Source organism: Sinocyclocheilus grahami, unplaced genomic scaffold (assembly GCF_001515645.1).
Source record: "Sinocyclocheilus grahami isolate Dianchi unplaced genomic scaffold, SAMN03320097.WGS_v1.1 scaffold280.1, whole genome shotgun sequence".
NCBI lineage: Eukaryota > Metazoa > Chordata > Actinopteri > Cypriniformes > Cyprinidae > Sinocyclocheilus > Sinocyclocheilus grahami.
In genome coordinates, this window is record NW_015505459.1 from 676,278 (window position 1) to 701,277 (window position 25,000).

At 36.7% G+C, this 25,000-nt stretch overlaps 2 protein-coding genes across 2 annotated transcripts in view; both read right to left on the minus strand.

Moving 5' to 3' along the window:
- Positions 1 to 288: 288 nt before the first annotated feature.
- On the minus strand, positions 289 to 15,322 carry LOC107600193 (activin receptor type-2B-like). Its single transcript, XM_016292025.1, has 11 exons — positions 14,865 to 15,322; positions 8,605 to 8,812; positions 7,431 to 7,540; positions 6,836 to 6,987; positions 6,125 to 6,268; positions 5,871 to 6,014; positions 4,562 to 4,707; positions 4,263 to 4,377; positions 3,099 to 3,237; positions 2,568 to 2,698; positions 289 to 1,308 (listed from the first exon to the last, which is right to left on the minus strand). Exons 1-11 carry the CDS (start codon positions 14,905 to 14,907, stop codon positions 1,102 to 1,104), a joined length of 1,539 nt encoding a protein of 512 aa, XP_016147511.1. The 5' UTR covers positions 14,908 to 15,322; the 3' UTR covers positions 289 to 1,101.
- Positions 15,323 to 22,551: 7,229 nt separating this feature from the next.
- Positions 22,552 to 25,000, minus strand: part of crygn1 (crystallin, gamma N1) — a 3,519-nt gene continuing 1,070 nt past the window's right edge. The window contains exons 2-4 of the mRNA XM_016292026.1: positions 24,490 to 24,738; positions 23,292 to 23,437; positions 22,552 to 22,913 (exon numbers count right to left, since the gene is read on the minus strand). Of these exons, the coding sequence (XP_016147512.1) occupies positions 22,778 to 22,913; positions 23,292 to 23,437; positions 24,490 to 24,738 (531 nt within the window). The 3' untranslated portion in view covers positions 22,552 to 22,777. The remainder of the gene's footprint in view (positions 22,914 to 23,291; positions 23,438 to 24,489; positions 24,739 to 25,000) is intronic.

Below are 25,000 nucleotides of genomic sequence, written 5' to 3' on the forward strand. Positions count from 1 at the left end.
AAGCACACCTGTAAAAATATTTAAGGTCGTTTTCTTGAACCAAATACCTTAAACTAATTTAAAAGAAGTAAAAAAAAAAAAAAATCAATGTGATATCTTCATTAAAGTATTGGTTTTGCATTATGCTAATGATATGCTAAAATGGGCTTAACAGTTATGAAAATAATGCCACAGTGCAAAAAATATTGGCGCTAAAAACAAGCTACATTTTCATGAATGTTTAACTCTATTTTTCGTTTCGATTTTCAGGTGACTCATGACCCAGATTTGTCCTGGTGAGATTCACCATACTGCTGAGAACTATTGCTGTAAGAGTGAGCGGTCACACAATCACATGCACAGAGTTTACCTGAGTAGTGTAGCGGATAAACATCACGCGCTTTCCTGATGCACCGAAACATTGAAATCAAACCTGGAACGCAGCGCTGCTCTTCACGCGGCTGCAGAACTAACACTTCGACTGCAGCTCGTCACTCGGAAACAACGAACGCTGAACTGATGGCACGTCTGACTTCAGATACTTCAACACAAGCGGATGCTACATTAAAACCAATCCCGATGCTGCGAAAGGCAACTCGAATCATAACAGTCCCGCTGCCTTCAGCTTCCAGTGTCCCAGACAACTGTCGCCACTGCCGGAAACACGACAAATAACATCCCACGAGACATTTCGAGGAAGAAAGGGTACGTTAAAACTAGACTAAAATTCACCGAGTACAAAAAGGACCTTGTGTGCTCTTGGAAGATTGTGTAACAGTCATCAGATCGTCGCGTAGTCTTGATAAAACCAGAGGGTCGAGCGTTCAGATGGAGGTATTCATGGAGTGAAGGCAAAAAAACAACATAAAAATGGTATTAAATCCGATGAGGTAACGTGTGCTCATATCCCAGCAGTCTGAAACGATCCCCTGAATGCCCTCTGAGAGTTCGGTTGAGGTTTTTCTGTGTGTGGCTTCCTCTCGGAAGAGTACAGTAGATGAATGTGCTGGTGAAAGCGATCCAAGAAATGAAATACATGACGATCAAATTAGCAGCAAAGTTCACATTTACTGGAGCGATGAACGCAGTGGTTGGCAGTCCCTGATGTTTGGAGGCGGGCGTTCAGGTGCTGGACTCTTTGGGAGGAAGGACCGTGTCGCTGTGGGACGTCATCATCATGGAGACCAGGCACTCCGAGGTAGACGTGTTGATGGTGTTGGCTGTCTTGGAGATGGTGGAGATGCGCTCCTCCACGCAGCCCGCCGACAGTCGCGCCTCTGCGTCGTGGTCCCAGGACTCCTCGATGGTCTCGCACAACTGGCCCAAACCCTGACCGAACCGCAGAGAAAGAGGTCAAAATTAGGTCGAGATTATTTAAAGGATTTCAAAATTGGAAGATGTCACAAGCTGGATCAGCATGCATAGCCCATGTAAAATAAATAGCCCTATTTATTTCATATGGGCAACTTCCTAATATTTCTAATCAAAATGTGCTTATCAAATTAAATAACTGTAAAATAAACTCCATCTCTGAATGTGCAGCGAGTTTAATGTGCATTTGGGAACGCAACGTGCCTTAGGTTCACTTTATTTACTTAAAATTTCCAACATTGTTGTGGGCAGAAGTTTACAACATTTCAGTAGTATTCTTTTAAAATAAAAGCTCATAAATTTGAAATGTTTAAAGCTTGAGGGTTTGAACATTTAAAAAGAAGGAATGCAAGACATAAATATTAGTAATGCAACTAGTTTAAAATAAGATCCTTCTACTTTATTTTACAATACAATTGTAATTTACAACAGCAATATATTACTGTGATAACAAAAATCTAAATAATCTACTAAATAAATTAAAAAAAAAAAATCATTGCAATATTTCACTGTAAAAAAAAAAAATCAAGCACTAAAGAACAATTAAGAATCATTTTACAACAGTAATATATTTTTCTTAATTATATAAGTTGCAAAAATTGTATTTAATTTTTGTAAGAATAATAATATTGCTATTACTACTACTACTTAGGGTTGCAAAGGGGTGGAAAATTTCCGGTAAGTTTCTGGAAAGTTTCCGAAATTTAGTGGCAATTTTCCACATTTTTACAACCCTACTACTACTACTACTACTACAGTAAATTAAAACAAAATGAAAAACAAAAAAGACAATACTAATATTTATTTCGGTCTTCACTTCAAACCATCAAATATTTCTTCGGACAGAAAACTGCAGGGAGCCTTTAAAGCTTCACTTTTGTTGATATGCACTTATTACGATTTTGAGAAGATGGTTGGTGCATGCTGTATTCCCAAATGCACTTTAAAAGTGACCCAAACTCAAAGCGGATGCAGAGTTTAGTTTGGGTGCAAGCCGAGCTGCTCTGAAACACTCAAAACACTGCATCATGAGCTGCTCACATGTAAAAGAACACCGCGCTGTGCTTCACTCTGAAACATGCAGTGCATATATTTATTTACTCAAATCACAGTCTTTGTGATATGATAATCGCACTAAACCATAAATGCAATCTTTGTTTTATTTAGTAAGTAACTGTGTGGCTCTAGCTTCTACTCAAAAGTACATTAATTCTCACCGGATGTTTGATCCAACAGTCTTTAAAGACGGGCCGCATCTTCTTGTGGACCACCACATCTTGAAGGTCTTCCAGTGAAGGATGTTGGCCCACCTCCTCTTCAAAGGGCAGCTGGTACTCACCTACAGGACCTGAGTGAGACAGCAAAAGCATTAGCTGTATAAAACACACAATACACAGGCATGTGTGATCAGCTAAGGATAAACACACAAAAAAAAAAATGAAAAGCTGAACTATACCTCATTGTACTGTAAAACATCAAAATGATTGTTATCGTTTAAATTTTCAGTTTGTTTAGCGATTTTATCATTCACATGGGTCATACTTCTCAGGTCAGTATATATGGAAATTTGTATGAAACAAAAAAAACCACTTCCCTGAATTTATAGCCAGAGATATAAAACATTAACAGTTCTGTAGTTAAAAGTTCAATTATTATGGTGTGTATTCGATTATATGACACATTACTTCCAAAATGAAAACTATGGTGCGCACACATGCTCGGAGGTCCGTATGTTTGTGCAGACTCACCATCGGAGGCAGTGCAGCGAGACACCAGCTCCCACAGCACCAGTCCTAGAGCGTACATGTCGATCCTTAGGAAGGCATCCCTTTGGAAATTAATGGCTCCCTCCAGCACCTCTGGAGCCATGTAACGCCGAGTTCCCACCTGTGGCGGGGACAGAAAACACAAACAGTGATTCACTGGACACAGTTTCACCGCCATCCCAGTGGAGTCTGGGGGCCATCATGACGTGCTTCAAATTTACACTTATTTGCACTTAAAAATGGCTGAATAATCATAAGGGACTAAAAACTAAGAGGCTGAAACATTTGCCATTTTTGTGGTTGTATAAATTGATTTGATCTTGGACTCAAAGCCTCACATTTCTTACATTTATTTATTTAGCAGATGCTTTTTATTCAAAGCCACTTACAAATAAGGAACATCACAAGCACTTTATCATAAGAGCAGCAATATTTACAGTACACAGTGCCAAGTATAAGACAAAGTAGACTAGTGTTCTTTGAATTTGCAATAGTATTTTTTGACTAGGTGTGCGGATTATTGTTTGGTCTTCATATATTCATTCTGAATTGATGCACCAGAACACCAACAAATAATATTTATATACACTACCAGTAAAAAGTTTAGGGTCGGCAACTATTTTTAAGCAAATCAACAAGGATGCATTAAATTGATCACAATTAAATTGACAGTGAAGACATTTTTAAGTTTCAAAATAAATACTGTTCTTTCTTGGGGGGGGGAAAAAAAACAAAAAACAAAACAGTATAAAGTTTCCACAAAAATATGAATCAGCACAACTTTTTTCAACATCGGCAATCAGAAATGTTTCTTGAGCAGCAAATAAGCATAATAGAATGATTTCTGAAGGATCATGTGACAATGATGCTGAAAATTCAGCTTTGATCACAGGAATAAATTACATATTCAAGTATAAAACAGCTCTTTTAAATTGTAATAATATTTCACAATATTACTGTTTTTACTTCAATTTTGTTCAAATAACTGCAGTCTTTCAAAAACATTCTTTTTACCAACCCAGAGCTGAACAGTAGAGCTTTTATTAGGTAACTTCAATGCATTCATTCCCATATTTAGCATGGATATGAAGAGGCAGATGGACTGAACTGTAGTCAAAGGCTTGGCTTCATCTTTGAGACACTCACCTGGCCGTGTGTATCTCCAGGCGGTTTCCCAGGCTCGAAGCAGACAGCCAACCCAAAGTCTGCAATCACTGCACTCAAATCAGTCTTGAGCAGGACATTCTTACTCTTGAAGTCTCTGCAAATCAAAAAGCTCAAATCACCCAGTATATCTACAGACTTCCTCTTGCTTATCACTATACAGCAAGAGCACAATATTTACAAATCTCTTTTAAAATGACATATCAAATGCTCAAACATCACTTTTCTTTCAGATCTGTATTGATGTTGTAAAAGCTTGAGATTCGCTTCAGCTCATGTACCTGTGTGCGATGGCGGGTTTGGGTCCCTCTACTCGGTAAGGAAGGTCTTCATGAAGGTACGCCAGGCCACGGGACATACTTGCAGAAATATGGCACAACTGAGGCCAGCTCACCGGGTTTCCCTTCAGGTAATCTGTTAGTGAACCCTGCAATGCATACAATTTGGGCTTTTAATAAAGATTATGGCTTTTTTTTTATTAAATAAAATGCAATATTCACTTCAATATTGAAATAAAATAGACATTTTTTTAAATAAAAATTAAGTTTCAATTTTAATTTTTTTACTATTTCCTAAGGAATCATTGCTCATTTTCATTACTTACTTGATATACAAAAAAAAAAAAAAAAAAAAAAAAACCCCCCAACACAAAAATACCAACATTTGAACTAAAACAGAAACCATAAAAATGTAAACTAATTCAAACTATTAATAAAAACCCTCATTGATACTAAAATAACACTGGTCAAAAATTCTTTTTTTAAATTAAGTTTTCATTTTAATTTTTTTACTATTTCCTAAGGAATCATTGCTCATTTTCATTACTTACTTGATATACAAAAAAAAACCCCACTAATAAAAATGACAAAAACACAAAAATACCAACATTTGAACTAAAACAGAAACCATAAAAATGTAAACTAATTCAAACTATTAATAAAAACCCTCATTGATACTAAAATAACACTGGTCAAAAATTCTATGCATATCTTTATATACAGCAGTTTTTATTTGGTGCACCTTTAAAACATTATTAGACATTTTGCCTCGCAAAAAGCATGAGTTACACATCTAGGGACATTTACAGAAAAATAAAACATTTTTGAAGCAATGTAGATATGCAATGAAGAGAATAAAGCATATGACTTTTAGTGCATTTCATTTATACTCTTAATTTAAAACTCTTCTGTAAAACTGATTTGATTTGGGACTCGAAGCTTAGTGTTTCTTACATTCATAAATTCAATTTATTCAAAGCCACTTACAAATACGGATCATCACAACCTTTATCATAAGAGCAACATTTACAATACACACTGGCAAGTTTCAAATATTAGATAGATTAGCCTAGTGTTTCTTTCAATTTGCAATTATATTTTGACTTTATAATGTGGAGATTATTGTTGGTTTTTATCGATTCATTCTGAATTGATGCAACGGAACACCAAAAACGTATATTTATATGCATGTCTTTACATACAACGGTTTTTATTTGGTGCATATTTAAAACATTATTTGGTCCATTATCCCTCACAATAGGGTTTTGTCATTTCTCTAGGGACATTTTGTGAAAAATAAACTCTCACTCACCCGTTCATGGAATTCTGTGACCAGCCACAACTCCATCTGAAGGTTTGTGCCGCGTTTTTCTGCTGAGATGTAGTGTAGAATATTCTCGTGTTTAAAACCCTCGGTGAGGTAAATGTCTCTTTCATTTTGCCATGACTGCTTGTCCTGTTAATAAAGACATTATTTCTGAATCAAGCACTATACACACACATTTCACTTGAGGAAGAAAACACACAAGCAGTCCTGTTTGAATAGTGCACCAGTAGAATATTTACCTGGATGGGAAATATTTTCACAGCCACATATTCACTCAGTAACTGAGCCTTCCAGACGCAGCCAAAGCGCCCTCTGGCCTTCAACTCTAGCAACTGCAGCGGCTTCAGGCCAACCAGAGGAGACGGTGGAGGAAGACCAGCATCCTGATCACAAAAATACAAATAAAGAAACACAGATAAGAAACAGTATCTGATGAGCAGTACAAGTTAGTCTTGTGTGTGGCAAAAATGTAAACTTCGGGACTAAATTACAACTGCAAAACATACTTAAAATCTTTTCAACAGTCATTCATCTGAAAGAAAACTACAAGCATAACCCAATAATAATCCCAGGATTTAAACTCAGACATATGCAAAACATGGGGTCGGTAAGATTTTAAAATGTTTTTGAAAGGATCTTATGCTCACCAAGGCTGCATTTATTTGACCATAAATACAGTAAAAATAGTATATTGTGAAATGTTATTATAAACAAAAATAACTGCCCTTTATGTGAACATATGTTAAAACGTAATATATTCCTGTGACGCAAAGCTGAATTTTTAGCATCATCACTCCAGTCTTCAGGGTCACATGATCCTTCAGAAATCATTCTAATATGCTGATTTGCTGCTTAAGAAACATTTCTGATTATTATCAGTGTTGAAAACAGAAGTGCTGCTTAACAGTTTTGTGGAAACTGTGATACAAACATATACATAGCTGTCAGACCTGGCTGATGTCGACGTGTCTGTAGGGTGGTTTTCGTTGGTGGTACGTCCAGCAGGCGATCACCAGGGCCAGAGAGAGAATGGCGAAAGGAAGAAGAGAATAAACCAGCACACCCAACAGAGACGGCCCCGGCTGAGGAGGCTGGATCTTTACTGTGAGAAAACACAGAACATAACGTCAGCAATAACAGAAGTGTAAAAAAAACTAAACAAATCACTTAGACTGAAGTCATTATGAAAATACCCAGCTATGGCTGAACATCAATTTTATATTAATGCACTAACTCTTGCATCTACCATCACCTGCAGTTACACCACTAAAAGATATTACTTTTTTGTTAACAAATGCAAATATTGATCATATTGCTATCACTGTATATATTTTGGAATTAAAGCTTCACCTCTTAACCATGGTAAAATCAGTGTAACATACAACACATTGCTTTATTCAACAAAACACTGAGAATTATGACTATTCACATGCCAACCAAAGACCATTAAAAGTAGCAGATTTCATATACAGATATTTTTTAGGTAAAAAAAATCCTAAAGAACGGGCCACACGGCTGTGAGGTGACATATGGAGGTTGGTTTACCTGCAGGAGCGATGGCTTCTGGCAGGTGTGTGAACTTCTCATTGCAATAGTTTCCTTCACAGCAGCAGAAGAACACCTGAGGACTCTCCTCCGTGGCCACACACTCCTGTCTGCTCACACACACACACACACACACACACACGAGATGAAAGGGGTAGATCTAAAATTAGTCGTAGTAAAATGGCACTGACTGTTGAAGGAATTCTTAACTGAATGAATTGCTAAATTAAAGAAATAAATCTAAATGTAGTAACTGTGATGTCTGCGAGGAAAGCACATATGCAAAAACACCATCGATTTCAGCTGTTCAAAACAGTTTACAATTTTCCAATCCTCACTGATCAAGATCTAATGTGACTCATTTGACGTTTTCACAAGAGAATATGGCTCTTGGCTGGAAAAAACTGCTGGTTTCAAAACAGCAACCATGTAAGGGACACTCAACAGAAAAATGAATTAATTCTGTCATTAATTACATAAGCTTATATTATAACCAACAAATATGTTTTTTCTTGCGTTTCAAAGCTATTCGAGTGCTTTAATTTCCCCCAACAGTTTGGAACAAAATTATTTTGTTTACAAACATTAAAAGAATTAATTGATAGCTATTGATTTCTACAATTCGGGGTCAGTTAGATTTTAATGCTTTTAAATCAACACTGATTGATTAAAAGTGAAAGTACAGACATTTATAATGTTACAAAAGATTACCATTTTAAATAAATGCTGAAAAAAATGTCTCATAATAATCAGAAATGTTTCCTGAGCAGCAAATCAGCATATTAGAATGATTTCTGAAGGATCGTGTGACACTGACAATTCAGCTTAGCATCACAGGAATAAATTACATTTTACAATATATTCACAAAGAAAGCGGTTATTTTTAATTATAATAATATTTCACAATATTACCATTTTTACTGTATTTATTGTAAAACAAATGCAGCCTTGATGGGTATACGAGCATCAAAAACCATTCACAAATCTTGCTGACCCCACACTTTTAAACAACAGTATGTTTAAATAAATTCTGACTGTTACATTAAATGAAACCTGCGATAAGACAATAAATTAAATAACTATGGATTTTAAAATATGTCCTTAAAACTTGTTTGGCACAACAATGAATTGAATCAAACAGTGCCATTATATAAAAGGAGGTTTTGATGTTTACCTGTCGTAACAGTTGAAGTCGTCGAGCCAGCAGCCTTTTCTGACCAGGCGGATGGTTCCGGTGGAGTTCATCCAGGAGGCGTAACAGTGCAGCCTCTTGTCTTTCTCCCCCTCACACCTCTCAAAACCACTCTGATTGGTTTTCTCCGTCCGCCAGTTATCATTGTAGTAGACGCACTCTCTAGTCTCCACCTCCGCCTGACTGCCTCCTGACAGAAAACACAGAACGGAAGAGATTGAAATGCATTTTCTTGACCAAACAGTTGACGGTACTGTCAAGATTTTAATTACCAACATTCTGCAAAATATCTTCTTTTGTGTTCAACAGAAGAAAGAAACTCATACAGGTTTGGAACAACCCGAGGATGAGTAAATGATGAGAGAATTCGCCATTTTTGAGTGAACTATGGCTTTAATGCACACCATTTACATTAATGCATTAGAAAACGAAACGTATGCAAACAAATGATGCATTGCAAACAACTTGAAAAATGGTCTGCTTGTGCATCTTTAAAATATATGCTAACAGGTTTGATATTTTCTTATGCATGAGATATTAAAAGTGTGGTTGGTTTTGCGGTTGTATCTATCAACAAATAACTGAATTAGAGCATATTACACAAACATTTTCAGTCGCTGAAGATTTTATAAGATCTCAAAGAACATTTACCTGTCAATCAAAACCTAATGAGACGTTTAAACACTTAAAACCCCCTCATCAGAAACCCCAGTGTGTGTTCAACTAGCCATCAAACCCCCGCACCAAAACACACAGCCACAAACCACACGCTTCATGGGTAGATGATTTAAGACCTGTGAATTGAGTTTCTGTGGTCTTTAGGAAAACCACCAAATCAAATCCAGATGTCGGCTCAGCTGTCAGAAGGCACGTCTTGTCGTCTTCGTATAACCAACGCCGTGCATCACTGCACACATTTGCACAAAGAACTGGGTCAAGGATCGTGCGATGATTACATAGCGCAAGACCCACACAACAGGCGAGCAGAAATACATACATCCAGACTAAAATGGGGGAAAATAGCAGATTACGACATCATGTCGGAAAGGAAACACAAGCAAAGAGGTTTCTGCTCATTGCATATATTAAAAAAATAAATAAAAACAAAGCCTGCCTCTTTAAATTTGACATATAGCTGTCGGCCATCTTTCCCCTCTGCAGCTCAACATATTAATTTTACTAATTAATTTTTATTTGCCTTGTCTTTTCAAATACTACTGTGCTCAATGCTGGGCACTATTATTAATTATAATAATAATTTTTATTTGCTTTTTGTTTTTTCCCCTGACAATTTGAATGATTAACCATTTTAATGCTTAAATATTAAACAAGCATTTATTTGTCTTTATTCTTTTAGCACTTTTTGTTGACCAATTATTACTTCAATATATATTTTTCCTGTCTTATTTTTACACCACTGGCACTGAACCTGATGCTTAGCTACTATTATTTGTTATCTAATAATTATTTTTTGATGTCTTTAACCCAAACCTCAACCTATAAAATATCAACTATATCAAAATAGATATAAATATATATATTTGTCAAGACTTAAAAAAAAAATAAAAATACAACGAAACTCAACACATTAATAATATTTTTCTGACACCATTAAACTCAATGATAAATTTAGAATTAATAACGTTTTTATTTGTATTTATTCTTTTTATACAATTTTTAAAGCAATTACCATTTACAGATGATTCGCTTTTTTGTTTTGGACACCACTGGCAATGAACCTGATACTTAATTTTAATCCATCTTTTTTTTGTCGCTTTATTCTAAGCTCAATTGATATTAATGAATAAATTTTTCTTTTCCTTATTTTTTTTTAAAACAACTAAACTCGGTGCTTGTCACTTTAACTGAAAATCATTACAAATAATAGTGTCTCTGTTTCTAGGGGGAAAAATAACAGATTACGACATCATTTTTGATAGGCTACACAGACAAGGAGGTTAATACATTACATACTTCAAAAAAAAATAAAAAACAAAGCCTGTCCCTTTAAATTTGACGTATATCCACTAGCCACCCTTCCCCCTGCAAACGTGACCCCACCTACTCACTAAAGCACCCAAGATCAAGAGAGACAGGGCTACAGAAGCTTTAGCACCAGGGTTCATGTTATGAGTTGACGTCATCATGCGTTTATTGGCTAAACACTCGTTGATAGATCAATGTATGGCTTCTTTGTCACTGATACTGGGTGTCACATGATAAGAGCGAATTACATCAGCAGCCCCCTACTTAAGACACACAGCACTCTGCTTTCCTCATTCTCTGACACACACACAGAATAAGCTTTTTTTTAAGATCCCCTGTGGTGGGCTTTCACGCCGAAGCGCCCAGATTTTACCTTTCTTCACCCCATCACCACCCCGCAGCTGACACACACACTGATGTGGAGGGTGTATCAAAGACTCTTTTGTTTTGAGGGGGTTTCCTCCTCACAGGGACCCGTAGGGGACTCCATTACATATCAGCTTTCAGGATAAGAAGATTTCCTCACTGTTCCCCTAAAACAGTGTTTCTCAACCCTGATCCTGGGCGCCCCCCCAACACTGCACATTTTGGGTGTCTCCCTAATCAAACACACCTGATTCAACTCATTAGCTCATTAGAAGCAACTTCAAGACCTGAAATGGGTGTGTCAGATAAGGGAGACATACAAAATGAGCAGTGTTGGGGGGCGGCCAGGACCAGGGTTGAGAAACACTGCCCTAAAACAATGATCAAAATCAATACATCAACATCAATAACAAAGCACAACGCTTTGTCCACTGGTCAAACAAACAGACTGGACTAAACATGAAATCGAAAGTGGGAAAATAAAAGGATAATTTTGATATTATTATTTGAGATAGATATAAGTTTTTTTCAATATACACTTAAGTTAATAATATAGGCTATATATATATATATATATATATATAGGGCTGCACGATTAATCAAATGCGATTGTCATGCGCATTTTCATAGTAATGCCGGTTCTGTAATCAGCAGGAAATCATCACGTGCTTTCAGATGGAGCAGAATTTACTACACAGAGCTGTAGTTCACTGACAAGTTACGAGCAAAAAAATAAATAAAAAAAATACTAAAATTTTTTGCAGACGATTTTATTGCGCGATTATGAAATGGTTTGCGATTATGAAAGCTGTTTGCAGAGCTTCTCAGTGAACTATGGCTCTGTGAAGTAAATGCTGCTCCATCTGAAAGCATGTAAAAATGCCACATTTAATAACATATTTTTACTCCAATCTCACTTCATAATGTCAGTCGAGTGTTTGAAAAATCCTTCTGTGAGATGATGTGGCTTCTTACACAGAATAAGGCACACAACATATTTCACAGTATTTAAGCAGTGATAAAGGCATTGCATTATAAATACGTTATTTTAATGAAAATTATAATAAGAACTCCAGCGGACCTAATGAATCCGTGTATCATTCGATCATTCGTTTTTTGATTTAATATTGAAAGTAGAAAAATTAGAAAACGGCTAGTTTTTTTGTGTTTTTTCCAAGAAAACAAAAATTCAGCTTAAATTTTCATTTTTCGTTCATGGGTGGAAAAATGAATAAACAGCTTGAATATTCGATTTCTACACGTGGGCGGGAATTAAATGCCCCTTTCTGCTGATTGGTCAGCCGAAGATCAAACCGTGACATCATCAGTTCTTCTGCAGTATCACGCAGCAGAATAATAGTCCTCCACTGCTGCAGTTGTATGGATTCTTAACGCATTTATTGCAACTACATTTAATCTTTTTTCATCAAACAAACAGGCTAATGAATAGCTCAACACAACTCGTACCGGGGCATTGTCTAGACAGGGCTTTCTTCTGTGTAGATATAAATTCTATTTTTTGCATCAGCTGGGCATGGCAGGGTATGATATGACAGCTGTCATAGCCTACCCTGCTCACCCAGTAAGTCTGTTTGTTTGTTTAATTAAGAAATTAATAATTTTTTTTCAAAATAAATATTTTAAACACTAAGACAAAAAGGAAAGAATAATAAATTGGCTTGGGTATATACAGGCCTATGTTCACACAAGAACTGTCATTCTGACTGACAACCGGAGAACAACAGATATTAAATAGCCTACTGTTAGAGTTATATAATGTAGTCTTGTGTTTTATTCAAATTGATATCTCAAAAGGATATGCACTTGTGCACTGCAACGCAAGATTTTCATAAAATATAATAACTTGCCATTTCGGTTTGTTTCTCACCAAACCCTCAGTATACCTTCAGAATGCTTGGAATATATGCAACGAGATGCATAGGATTATTTTACGACAGATATGCATCCGCTTAAAAAAAATAAATAAAAAAAATAAATGAAAGTCACCATTCTCTGCCATTAAATTGGCAAGCGCGAGCAGGACATTTTTGTGTTATTAAGTAATAAGCCTTTAGAACAACATTAAGGCGAGTTGTCACTCTAGTTCACACAGTTCCAATAAATTGCGATCAGACCAGTATTGAAGAGCACAGGAAATAAGCAGCAGTCATATTTAAAGCAGTTTACATTCACTTGGATTTTTTTCCCCATCGAGGGGAACTAACTTAATACTCTGTCATTTATAGTCGTATGGTCATATTTATATATTTAATTGTGTAACGTTACGTTCAAAATAACTACAAAATGTCATGCCTTTGAAAAATAAAGAGAACAATAGAATGCGCTGCTTTAGCGCGTCTCGGTCTCCTTGAGCATCTTTCTGGCGCATGCCACAAACATGAACCACAGGGAATACTCGTCTTTTAAAAGGCTTCATTTAGATGATTTGACGTTAAATGCATCATATAAGTCACTTTGGAATAAATCACAGTAGGCCTATGTATCATGATAAAAAAAAGCGACTTTACAGTCTGGAAATACTTTAGGCTATAGTTAATTATTTATTGGACCCCCTATCACTTTAAGAACCGCTGGTCTACACCGAAGAAAGCCCTGTCTAGACTCTGCCCAGGTACGTGTTGTGTCGAGCTATTCATTAGCCTGTTTGATGAGAAAAATATGAAATTGATAAAATGGGTTATTAATCCGTACAACTGCAGCAGCGGAGGACTATTATTCTGCTGCATGATACTGCAGAAGAACTGATGATGGCAAGGTTTGATCTTCGGCTGACCAATCAGCAGAAAGGGGCGTTTAATTCCCACCCACATGTAGAAATCGAATATTCAAGCCGTTTATTCATTTTTCCACCCATGAACAAAAAAACGAAAATTTAAGCTGAATTCTCGTTTTTCGGGGAAAAAAAAACAAGCCGTTTTCTAATTTTTCTACTTTCAATATTAAATAAAAAAACGAATGATACACGGATTCTGATGCTTTTATCACACCTGAATAAACATTTTAACCAACTTTGTCACTTAAACCAAAGTCCAACAAGTTATTATTATTATTAGCTAACTTTTAATACAACGCAGTTCTCAACCCATTATTATTAATATTATTAAATTGACACCACTGGCACTGAACCGGATGCATTAAATATTAGATGCATAAATATTAATAATTAATTTGGTTTAATTTGTATCAAAGTACACCACTGTTTTGAACAACAACACTTAATCTGTCGTGGCAACTCATGACAAATTTTTTTTTTTTTTAAATAAAAAATAAATGTTTGTCCACAAATTATCACAAACATATTATAAAGAACTAAATGCACTGACAATATAGAAGGCAACAACCCCACCTAAAGATATGAAAAATGCTTAGTATTTTATATTGGAAATGTCTTATAAATCTGCAATGAAAACAAACCAATTTGGGAAACCAAACGATGAAAACATGAGGCGAAACCGTAAGCTGTTTTGTGGAGATCGATTGTTTCAACAAACCACCAGCTGTTTTACTTTTGTTCTTTGTGCCCACTGTGCCTTTAAACAACCAGAAATCTCACACAAGCAACTTTAAAACCGTCTACTAGAGCTGAATCAAACCTAAATAACGAAATATCTCAAAATGAGTTAAAAGAATGAACAACTAATTCGTGCTACATTGAAGCCAACGCTCAGTGGATTGGTTTGGTAACACTGGCGGTGTCTCAAAACCTACTACGCTGCCTACATAGCTAGCATCGTGGGCTTCACGTGAGAACTAGAACGCTGTCTAGATAGGCTTCTTGACTGGGATAAGTAACACAGCCAGCCACACTATGATTAGATACTATCGTTTTGATTGAAGATGAACCAAATCTCTGTAAATGAGCGCCTTACCTGTGCACCAGACGACTGCAAAAGTCAGCCAGGTAACAAACATATTCCTTCCTTCGAGGATCCTGGTGATAAATGGTGTCCTTTATGCCGCGAAAGCATTTAAGAATGAAATGAACCACATGAACGCGAAGGCCTGCGCGCTATTCTTCACCCGCTACAATAACAGCACGAGCTCTTCACAACAACACAGTGTATCCCTCAGAAGCGCGCGGATCGGAAACAAAGTCCCTGATGCCGCAAACATCCAGCTTTTCATTCTGACCAGGCGGCAGCAGTGGGAGCGTGAGCTTGGGCGCTTGGAGTAGAAGCGAGGCCCCCTTGTGTGTGTCCTGGTGCGTGTTTCTCCCCCTCTGTCGGGGAAGGAGGGATTGATATGCGAAAAGCTGAACGGCGTCCAAAATGGCTCCTGAGAGCCACAGCAGCGGTGCCAGCGGGAAACCCGGATGTTCATCAGGGCAACTGTGGACTCACTGCTGCTTTATCATCAGTCCAATGAAAGCAATGCAATCGAGAGAAATAATTATAAAAATTGTAGCTTACTATTAAATGCAATTGCACTCAATAGAATTTCTAATTAATTGTAACATGACTTTATTAATTAAAGCAATTAAATAAAAAACAAATGCCCCTATAAACTTGAACAATAATTTTGTAATAACTTGTAAACTAGTAATATTTAATTAAATTCTAATTATATGTGATCCTGGACCACAGAACCAGTCATAAGGGTCAATTTTTTGAAATTTGAAAATCAGTTGTCCAAATGAAGTAGCAATGCATATTACTAATAAAAAAAATAAGTTTTGATATATTTACGGTAGGAAATTGACAAAATATCTGCATGGAACATGATCTTAATATCCTAATGATTTTTGGCATAAAAGAAAAATCGATAATTTTGACCCATACAATTTATTGTTGGCTATTGCTACAAATAGACTCGTATAATATGTTATGACTGGTTTTGTGCTCCAGGGTCACATATTAACATTTACATTTAGTCATTTAGCAGATGCTTTTATCCAAAGCGACTTACAAATGAGGACAATGGAAGCAATCAAAGTCAACAAAAGAGCAATGATATGCGAGTGCTATAACAAGTCTCAGCTTAACGCAGTACACATAGCAAGGTTTTTTTAAATTATATAATAAATAAAAAGAAAACCAAAAAAATAGAATAGAAAGAAAAGAATAGAGAATAGAAAAATGAATAGAGCAAGCTAGTATTAGAGGCCTTTTTTTGCTTTTGTTAATTGTATAATAAATAAATAAAAGAAAACAAATAGACGGAATACAAAAAAATTACAAAAGCTAGTGTTAGTTTTTTTTTTTTTTAAGAAAATGAATACAGTGCTAAAGTCTAAAAGGGACACGGTTTTTTAAAGAATAGAATTAGAATAGAGAGTGCTAGAGGGTCAAATAAAGATGGAAGAGATGTGTTTTTAGTCGTTTCTTGAAGATGGCTAAGGACTCAGCTGCTGGGATTGAGTTGGACAGGTCATTCCACCAGGAGGGAACAGTTAATGAAAAAGTTTGTGAAAAGTGATTTTGTGCCTCTTTGTGATGGCACAATAAAGCGACGTTCACTTGCAGAAATTATGTTATAGTTGTATTGTCTTGTATTGTGTTTTTTTGCTAATGGACCTTGAGTCTGGAAATAAAGTTGAACTAAATTTCCCCCATTGTATTATTTAACAATACATGGAAATTAAACATAATTTAGCACTGGAGAATATTAATATCACACGTTTGGATACAAGTAATGGCACATCCCACTCAAAATTATAATAATAATAATTATAAAATATTGTCCCAAAAACCTGAACAACAAACAATTATACTACTTTAGTTATATATGACTGGCTTTTTACGTAATATGGTCTAAATTAATAAAATAAAATAATACAGATGTGCTTATTTGCCCTGTTTCAACTATATTATATATAACCCTGCTTTACCATTGGACTTGAATATAAAATGTCTAAAGTTAAACTACACTTAGGTAAAAATAAAATTAACATGTCTGTGTTCAATTTGTGTTCAATTGTACTGTTCAAACTGTGCTATATTAGACTTAACTGTTTTCAAATACATACAAACATGTGACCTGATACTAAACTACATCATTTATGATGACAAGGACAGACTTAGGACAGTTTCAGATGTTTAGTGAAGCAGTCAGCGCTAAACTCGGTCATGTCAAACGTTTCTTCTCTACACAACCAATCGACAACACAAAGAGTGAGAGAAACCCCCAGTGCTGCTTGACCCCAGAGGTCACGGCTTTGTCCGTTCTGCCCCCCCACCCGCCCCGCTAACAAAAACTTCAAAACATCACAATAATCCACAAGTAATCCACACCACACCAGTCCATCAGTTAACATCTTGAGAAGTGAAAAGCTGCATGTTTGTAAGAAAAGGTCCATCATTGAGACATTTTTAACTTCAAACCCTTGCTTCGGGCTAAAATATGCATTTTATATCCATAATATTGCTTTCTCCAGTGAAAAAGTTTTCTTGTCTGAAAAACGGCACATTTTCAGTACATTTTTAGTTTTGGGTGAACTATTAAGCGGTCATGTGTTATTTTTGTATTATTTGTATATTTAATATTTGTATATTTTTATTAGGATTTAGGATTTTAAGTTTTTCATTTGACAGAATAGTCCATCTGCCATCAGTGGTTCAGCCGTAACGTTATGAAGTGACGAGAATACTTTTTTTGTACGCGAAGAAAATAAAACGACTTTATTCAACAATTCGTCTCCTCTGTGTCTCTCCGCATCACCGTAGTTGACAACATTTTCATTTTGGGGTGGAGTAACCCTTTAAGCAAGTAAAATGCTTAACATTTCCTAACTTTTTGTGTCTGTGTTGGAATGCATACAGTATGTGTTTTTTGCTGCGAAATGGGTGTATCAAAAATATTCAAGCATGTATTTGAGGTATATTTGGTTATATATGTTTAGAGGTAACTGGTAATGTTTTCTTTTAACAAAACAAAACATGAAGAGTTTTTTTAATAACATGAATAATATGAAAAGAGAGAGAGGGAGAGAAAGTCATGATCCACTTGAGCTCCTAAGTTTTTTTGCAATCTTTGATCTCTAGAGTGAAACAGGCCTAAACCAAAGAAAAAAGTGAGAGCAATATTAAGGTGACCGTAATAGCGGTGAATTTCTTTGCTGCTTCTTCAACAAGGCAACTAAAGCGCACTGAAACGGAGCAATCAGGAGGAAAACGGGATAAAGCAGAAGATACTGGAATCAGTTCACAACCAAATAACAGGCAAGATTGAATCTCCATCTACACAGTATTTTAAAAGACTATTACAAATTAGTGAGACAGAACTAGAAAGTTTCGTTAAGTTGAAATATAGTAAAGTATAGAAAACTAGTAGCAGTCTGAGTGACAGTTCAAAAGTGAAAAAAAAAACAATGGAAGCCATTGCAGGAGAGCCCCTCCCCCACTCAATCTCATACCCACAGACTATCAAGAGCGCAAAAGACAAGAAAGCCTATAAATACAGCCTGCTGAAGAACAACCTAGAGACCCTAATGGCAGACGTTTCACACAAAGGGGACAGAGCCATCATCACTAATCTGCTCCTCTACACAACAGACTGCAATCTTTGGCACACGGTCATCTGTAAATACTAGAAAAGTTATAGAAAAATAGGCATCTGCAATGGCAGACAAATCCAAATTTATGAAGAAAATGACACTAACAAGGCATTTCTAACTGTAAATATCTATAATAATGGAACCATAATGTTCCAGGGGACTGAAGCATCTCTTAGCTCTGTCCAGGCAAACTTCACCAGCCTAAAAGCTCTGGCAGAGGCTGAGAAACAAACAGTGATGCTGCAGGAGGCTGTGATGCCCACAGCTCAAGGGAGAAGCAAGAGGAGATGGAGCTTAACCCTGCTGAAGGCGACCCACAGCTGGAACAGTCTGTCAATCAGATCAGAAACAGCCTCCCCCTAAGAGGTAGAGCTGGTGGAGCTCAGGGAACTAACACTCTCCCATGCAATATCCAGCGAACGCCTACAACACCTGGAAAATAAACTCAATCACCTCACACGGGACTTTGAAGATAGTGTTGAGGAGCTAAAAGGAGAGATATGCAAGCTGCAGCATGATAGGGAGACCCTGAATAAAGAACTGAAAACAGTCAGGCAGGAGCAGCTGCTCAGAGAAGGAGAAACACAAAGCCTGAGAGAACAAACAGAGAGCCTCACACACCCAGCTCTCCCACCACCCAGACAACAGCAGCCCACAGTCCAACACCTGAGTCCAGCACCACAGCAGCAGCGCCACTGACACCCCAAGAGCAAGGAAATGACCCACAGAATGCAGAAGTCATCATCTTAATTGATTCAAATGGCAAGTTCATCAAAGAAAAATAGCTATTTCATGGCCACAAAACATTAAAACTCTGGTGGATATTGCCCTACAGGGAGAATCTGGGTGAACCCAACCACATTCACGAATGACCTGCGGGTACAGCAAGAGCGAGCAGCAGATTCAGTGACATAAAAGCCATAAAAGCAACACAAACCCTCCCGAATTCAAAAGTAGTTATCTCCACCATCCTGCCCAGATCAGACTTCCATCCTGGCACCATACAAAGAGTAAATGCAGACATCTCATGTAGATGTGCTGGAATGCCAAATGTTCACCTGGCACATCATCCCGCATTGGACCTCTGCTACCATGTCCACCTCTGTAAAGACAGTGTTCATGTGTTTGCCAAAACTCTTAAAGACGTGACCCTGGGCCGAACCCCTGCAAGCCCCCCAAAGAACGCTAGAGCAGCCATTACCCTTCAGCCAGTGAGACGCTTTCCCCCAACAGCACCACAGAACATCATCTCTCCAGGCTCGGCTGAGCAGTACTCTACAAACTCTACCACAGGCCCGCATCCCAAGCCACTATGCACCCACCCCACTAAGCTGTACAACATTAGATGGGCACAAAACATAACAGAAAAATATGTGACAGCAATTGGCCATCCAAAAGTATGCTTACTTATAGACAACTTTCTAGGCAGAATGTATCCTCACAATCGAGATGGTGTCAATCTAGCTGTAGAGAACATAAATTATATATTTGGCCAATTTATCTAACCTCACATCCTCTAAGAAAATCCATAAAAGCACACAAGAAAATGAAAAATGGTTTGATTTAGGCTGTAAAACCACGAGGAAAACATTAAGACAATTATCAAATCAAAAACACAGACAACCAAACAATGCAGATTTACGCCATCAATATTGTGAAGAACTTAAACAGTATAAAAGTACACTCAGAAAAAAAGAGAGAACAGTATAATCCAAAATCAACTAAAAACTATTGAAGAATCAGTAAATTCTAACAATTTCTGGGACAACTGGAATTACTTGCATTAAAAAAACATCATGAACAAGCAGCCATACAAAACGGAGACACCTGGAAAAATCACTTTGAACAACTTTATAGTGAAATTAAAATGAACCCAGAACAAACCCAAAAATATGAAAAAATTATTCATATGGAACATACAATTGGTAAATATCAAAACCCATTAGACTACCCCAATACAGAAAATGAACTGATTGATAAAATCCAGGCCCTAAAAAATAAAAAAAGCAAGTGAACCAGATGACATCCTTGACGAATTGCTCAAGAAAACAGAGCACAAATTAAGATTGGCCCTACTAAAACTGTTCAACTTGGTTCTGAGTGTTGATCATTTCCCTGAAACCTGGAATCGAGGACTCATAATTCAAGAGTGGAGACGAATCAGACCCAAACAATTACAGAGACATCTGTGTAAGCAGTAATCTGGGGAAGCTGTTCTGCAATATCATCAACACAAGACTTGTACACTTCCTTACAGAGCACAATGTCCTCAGCAAAAGTCAAATTGGGTTCTTACCAAATTATAGAACAACAGACCACATCTTCACCCTACACACCCTGATCGACAAATACGTTAACCAAAACAAAACCAAAATATTTGCTTGCTTTGTAGATTTCCAAAAGGCCTTTGATTCAATTTGGCATGAAGGTCTGCTGTCAAAACTTCTAGAATCAGGTATTGGGGGTAAAACATACAATATTATAAAAACAATGTATTCAAACAATCAATGTGCAATTAAAATTGGAAACAAACAAACAGAATTTTTCACTCAAGGGCGGGGTGTGAGGCAAGGCTATCCACTATCACCGACTCTCTTCAATATCTATTGGCGAAACTCCTAGAACAACCAACAGCACCTGGCCTCACACTGCATGACTCCAACATAAAGTTATTGCTGTTTGCAGATGATCTGGTTCTGCTGTCTCCAACAGAAGAGGGTCTACAGCAGAACCTAGACATCCAGCACAAGTTCTGTCAGACCTGGTCCTGACTATTAATCCTAACAAAACTAGAGTACTAACATTCCAGAAAAGACCCATATGTCAGGGAAGGAGACATAATTTCACCCTTAGTATGACCAAAACTGAATATGCCACAAACTACACATACCTCAGGCTAATTTGCCTGCGAATGAACTACACTGAACAAAATTATAAACGCAACACTTTTTGCCCCCATTTTTCATGAGCTGAACTCAAAGATTTAAGATTTTTTCTATGTACACAAAGGGCCTATTTCTCTTAAATATTGTTCACAAATCTGTCTAAATCTGTGTTAGTGAGCACTTCTCCTTTGCCGAAATAATCCATCCACCTCACAGGTGTGGCATATCAAGATGCTGATTAGACAGCATGATTATTGCACAGGTGTGCCTTAGGCTGGCCACAATAAAAGGCCATTCTAAAATGTGCAGTTTTATCACACAGCACAATGCCACAGATGTCGCAAGTTTTGAGGGAGCATGCAATTGGCATGCTGACTGCAGGAATGTCCACCAGAGCTGTTGCCCGTGAAATGAATGTTCATTTCTCTACCATAAGCCGTCTCCAAAGGCATTTCAGAGAATTTGGCAGAACATCCAACCGGCCTCACAACCGCAGACCACGTGTAACCACACCAGCCCAGGACCTCCGCATCCAGCATCTTCACCTCCAAGATCGTATGAGACCAGCCACCCGGACAGCTGCTGCAACAATCGGTTTGCAGAACCAAAGAATAAACTATCAGAAAAGGTCTCAGGGAAGCTCTAGACAGATTTGTGAACAATATTTGAGAGAAATAGGCCTTTGTGTACATAGAAAAAGTCTTAGATCTTTGAGTTCAGCTCATGACAAATGGGGGCAAAAACAAAAGTTTTGCATTTTTAATTTTGTTCAGTGTAAAAGAGAAAGCAAGAAGGACCCTTTATGCCATCAAAAAATATATCCAAATTGAAATAGCATTACTAGCAGTAAGATATATTGATGCCTGTCGCAAAAAAGAGGGAGGAGTCAACAAATCAGTGATGTGCCCACACACACACCCACACACACACACACACACTGAATTTTAAATTGTTCATTGAATTCATAGAATTGATTTGTTCTATTTTGTTTAATTATATATACATGCATGTATTTATTTATTATTTTTTAAATACATATCTGTTCTAGATTCAATGTAAACCCTATGCTTTGGCAATACATTGTAACAACTGTCATGCCAATAAAGCACACATTGAATTGAATTGAGTGAGAGAGAATAGCAACTTTTTCACAATTCACTTTTATTTCAACTCATTGCCTCAGTACAAATACAAAATAAAACATACAAGAATATTTCTGTGCTAATTGCATTTTTTTTCAAATAACTGATTCATCATTGAAATTCCATAAAGATAAAAAGCACATAGCTGTGTGATTCAGTAATGTAAATCAAAGTTCAGGTTCATTTGATTTATTATTTGGGGTAAGTATACTTTGAAACATTGATTTTCCTTTGAGAGCGAGGCTGTTTTGGGATGTAACAGTTTAGAAATAGTTAACCACCCTGCGGATAGACTGGATGTTGGGATTCTCAGCTTGCCAATCCATAAATAAGCAGTAGTTTCCTCTTTCCACAATGTACATGCGGCCACGATAGTTCGGCTCCTCGTACATGACCCAACTAAAATGGAAGAGGGAAAAAAGCGAGATATTATTTTGTTTTCAATTGATTCTTCTATATGAATGACATTAAAAATTGATGACCATTGTTACATTTGTACATCATTTCAATTGCATTATTTACAGTTATAAAAAAAATGCAAAATGCGTTTTCTCAAATGCATCACGTTGCATACATTTAATATGCTAAACTTGATGCAAATAACTTAGCAATGAAAGATTCTGAGCTTCTGCTCAACTTACAGTTTTGCTACGGTAGAGGTTAAACAGCTTTATCTTATTCTGAGCATTTTTTTAACTATTCAAAGTTTTTGGGACATTGGAAAAATACTTGATTACTGATAAAGCATCGCTTGATGTTTGGCCTTGCAGAACTTACGCTCCATCTCCATAGACTTTAATGGAGTTGAAGCAGTTCTTGCTGAATCCGGTGCTCTGGAGGAAGGGACAGTCGTCACACAGTTCAACACACTGACCGGTGAAGTTTTGACCCTCATAAAGCTCCATCCTGTACTGCTCCCCGTGCTGACAGACACAGACAAGCACATTATAAAAGAGGTGAGTATCATACAGTCAAGACTGAAAATCTCAGAGGTCAGAAGTTTGACCCTTGACAGCATGAAATGGACTGCTTACTATGTTGCTTGCAGGATGCAGATTTTCTTTGTGCGTTGAATACTTGCTGACCTAACTAATCTAATCACTCTCTATAGAGTAGAGTACAGTGATTAGTATAATTTTCAAAATATATGTCTATATATTTTTAACTTTTAAGTATTTTCTAATTCTATATTTTTACATTTTTATTTCAATTTTGTGTCTCTCTTCAATTTTATACATAAAGTTAAACTACAGTAAATGAAAATGAGAAATGTTGGCAACTTGGATTTTTAGAGTTGTAAATAAATCAAGATTATATAAAAATACAGTTGCAGTCTTTCGGCTTCTGCTTAATTCAACTTGCTATTACAATACATTTCTTTTTGCAATTATTTATGAAATTTACTGGAAATTTTGGAAGTGAAAATGATTTCAAAATAAATCCTACAGCCTTTTTTTTTAGTGTAGCTGAAATAAATGTAGTTTAAGTTTTTTAAATAATTTATTTCAAGTAAAGAAAATGTTTTATGGGTTTAGGTGTAGTATTGGTTTACTATAATAACCTTGACAATGTGTCCCACAATGCACAATGCAATTTACTGATAAATGATCCCAAATGGACTGTCAAAGGTTAATAAAAATGTATATGAAAAAAAAATTATGCAAAACTTAATTTTTTTTAAATCTGGACTCCACTTGATTTAAACAATTTAATGATGTCATGCAACAGTTTTAAAAAATATATTTTTTTTTCAAAAACATGACATTATAAAAATGATTTTTCAAAGTTGTAAATAAAGGTTATTGGAGTATGCTCTACATGAAAATACCATTTCAGTTTTTCTACTTCAACGTCACACTCAATTCAATGTGTCACTTGCCGTTTCTCTGTAATTGTTTGTGAAATTTATTTCTGGGTGAAAACGGTTTCTCTTAGAAGTACACTTCATCTTTTCATAAAGTGTTTTGATCCTCACCATTTTGATTGGCTTGCAGGAGCCCATGTGATCATTGTGGGCATTCCAGCGTTGGAAGTCGGGATACTCTCCTTTTTCCAGCATGTACTGCTGTCCCTTGAAATCAGGATGGTCGAAACACACCCAGGCCCCGCTCTCCACGCGGATGGAGTTCACCCTATTCATGAAACCACGGTCCTGGAAGTTTTCACAGTCTCCAAACACCTCCAGCCTCTGGCCTGTGAAGCACTTCCCCTCGTAGAACACTATCTGGGAGAAGACGCAGTGACCATCAGAGGAAAAACTCTTGATTTATTGAGTTTTTTGATTCAGCTACAGTCACCGGTGGTGAAACAGACTCTGTGAAACTGAAACTACATGAGATCACAGCGTGAGATTCATTAAACACTCTGAACACTTCCCATCTCGTGAAGTTTCTTACTCCATCCTGGCATTAAACCAGCGGAGCATATGGAGCAAATGTAAGTTAGAATAGCTTGTTTGGGCAACTGCATTAATCATTTTATGGTTT

Bases quoted from the DNA above. Each gene is read 5' to 3' on its own strand.
- LOC107600193 (XM_016292025.1), bottom strand. From the start codon at position 14,907: ATGTTTGTTACCTGGCTGACTTTTGCAGTCGTCTGGTGCACAG. The intron at 3,238-4,262 runs GTGAGTGTCTCA...TCCCCGCCACAG, and splicing joins CTGGAGATACACACGGCCAG to GTGGGAACTCGGCGTTACAT. The intron at 2,699-3,098 runs GTGAGTCTGCAC...TGTCTCACTCAG, and splicing joins TCGCTGCACTGCCTCCGATG to GTCCTGTAGGTGAGTACCAG.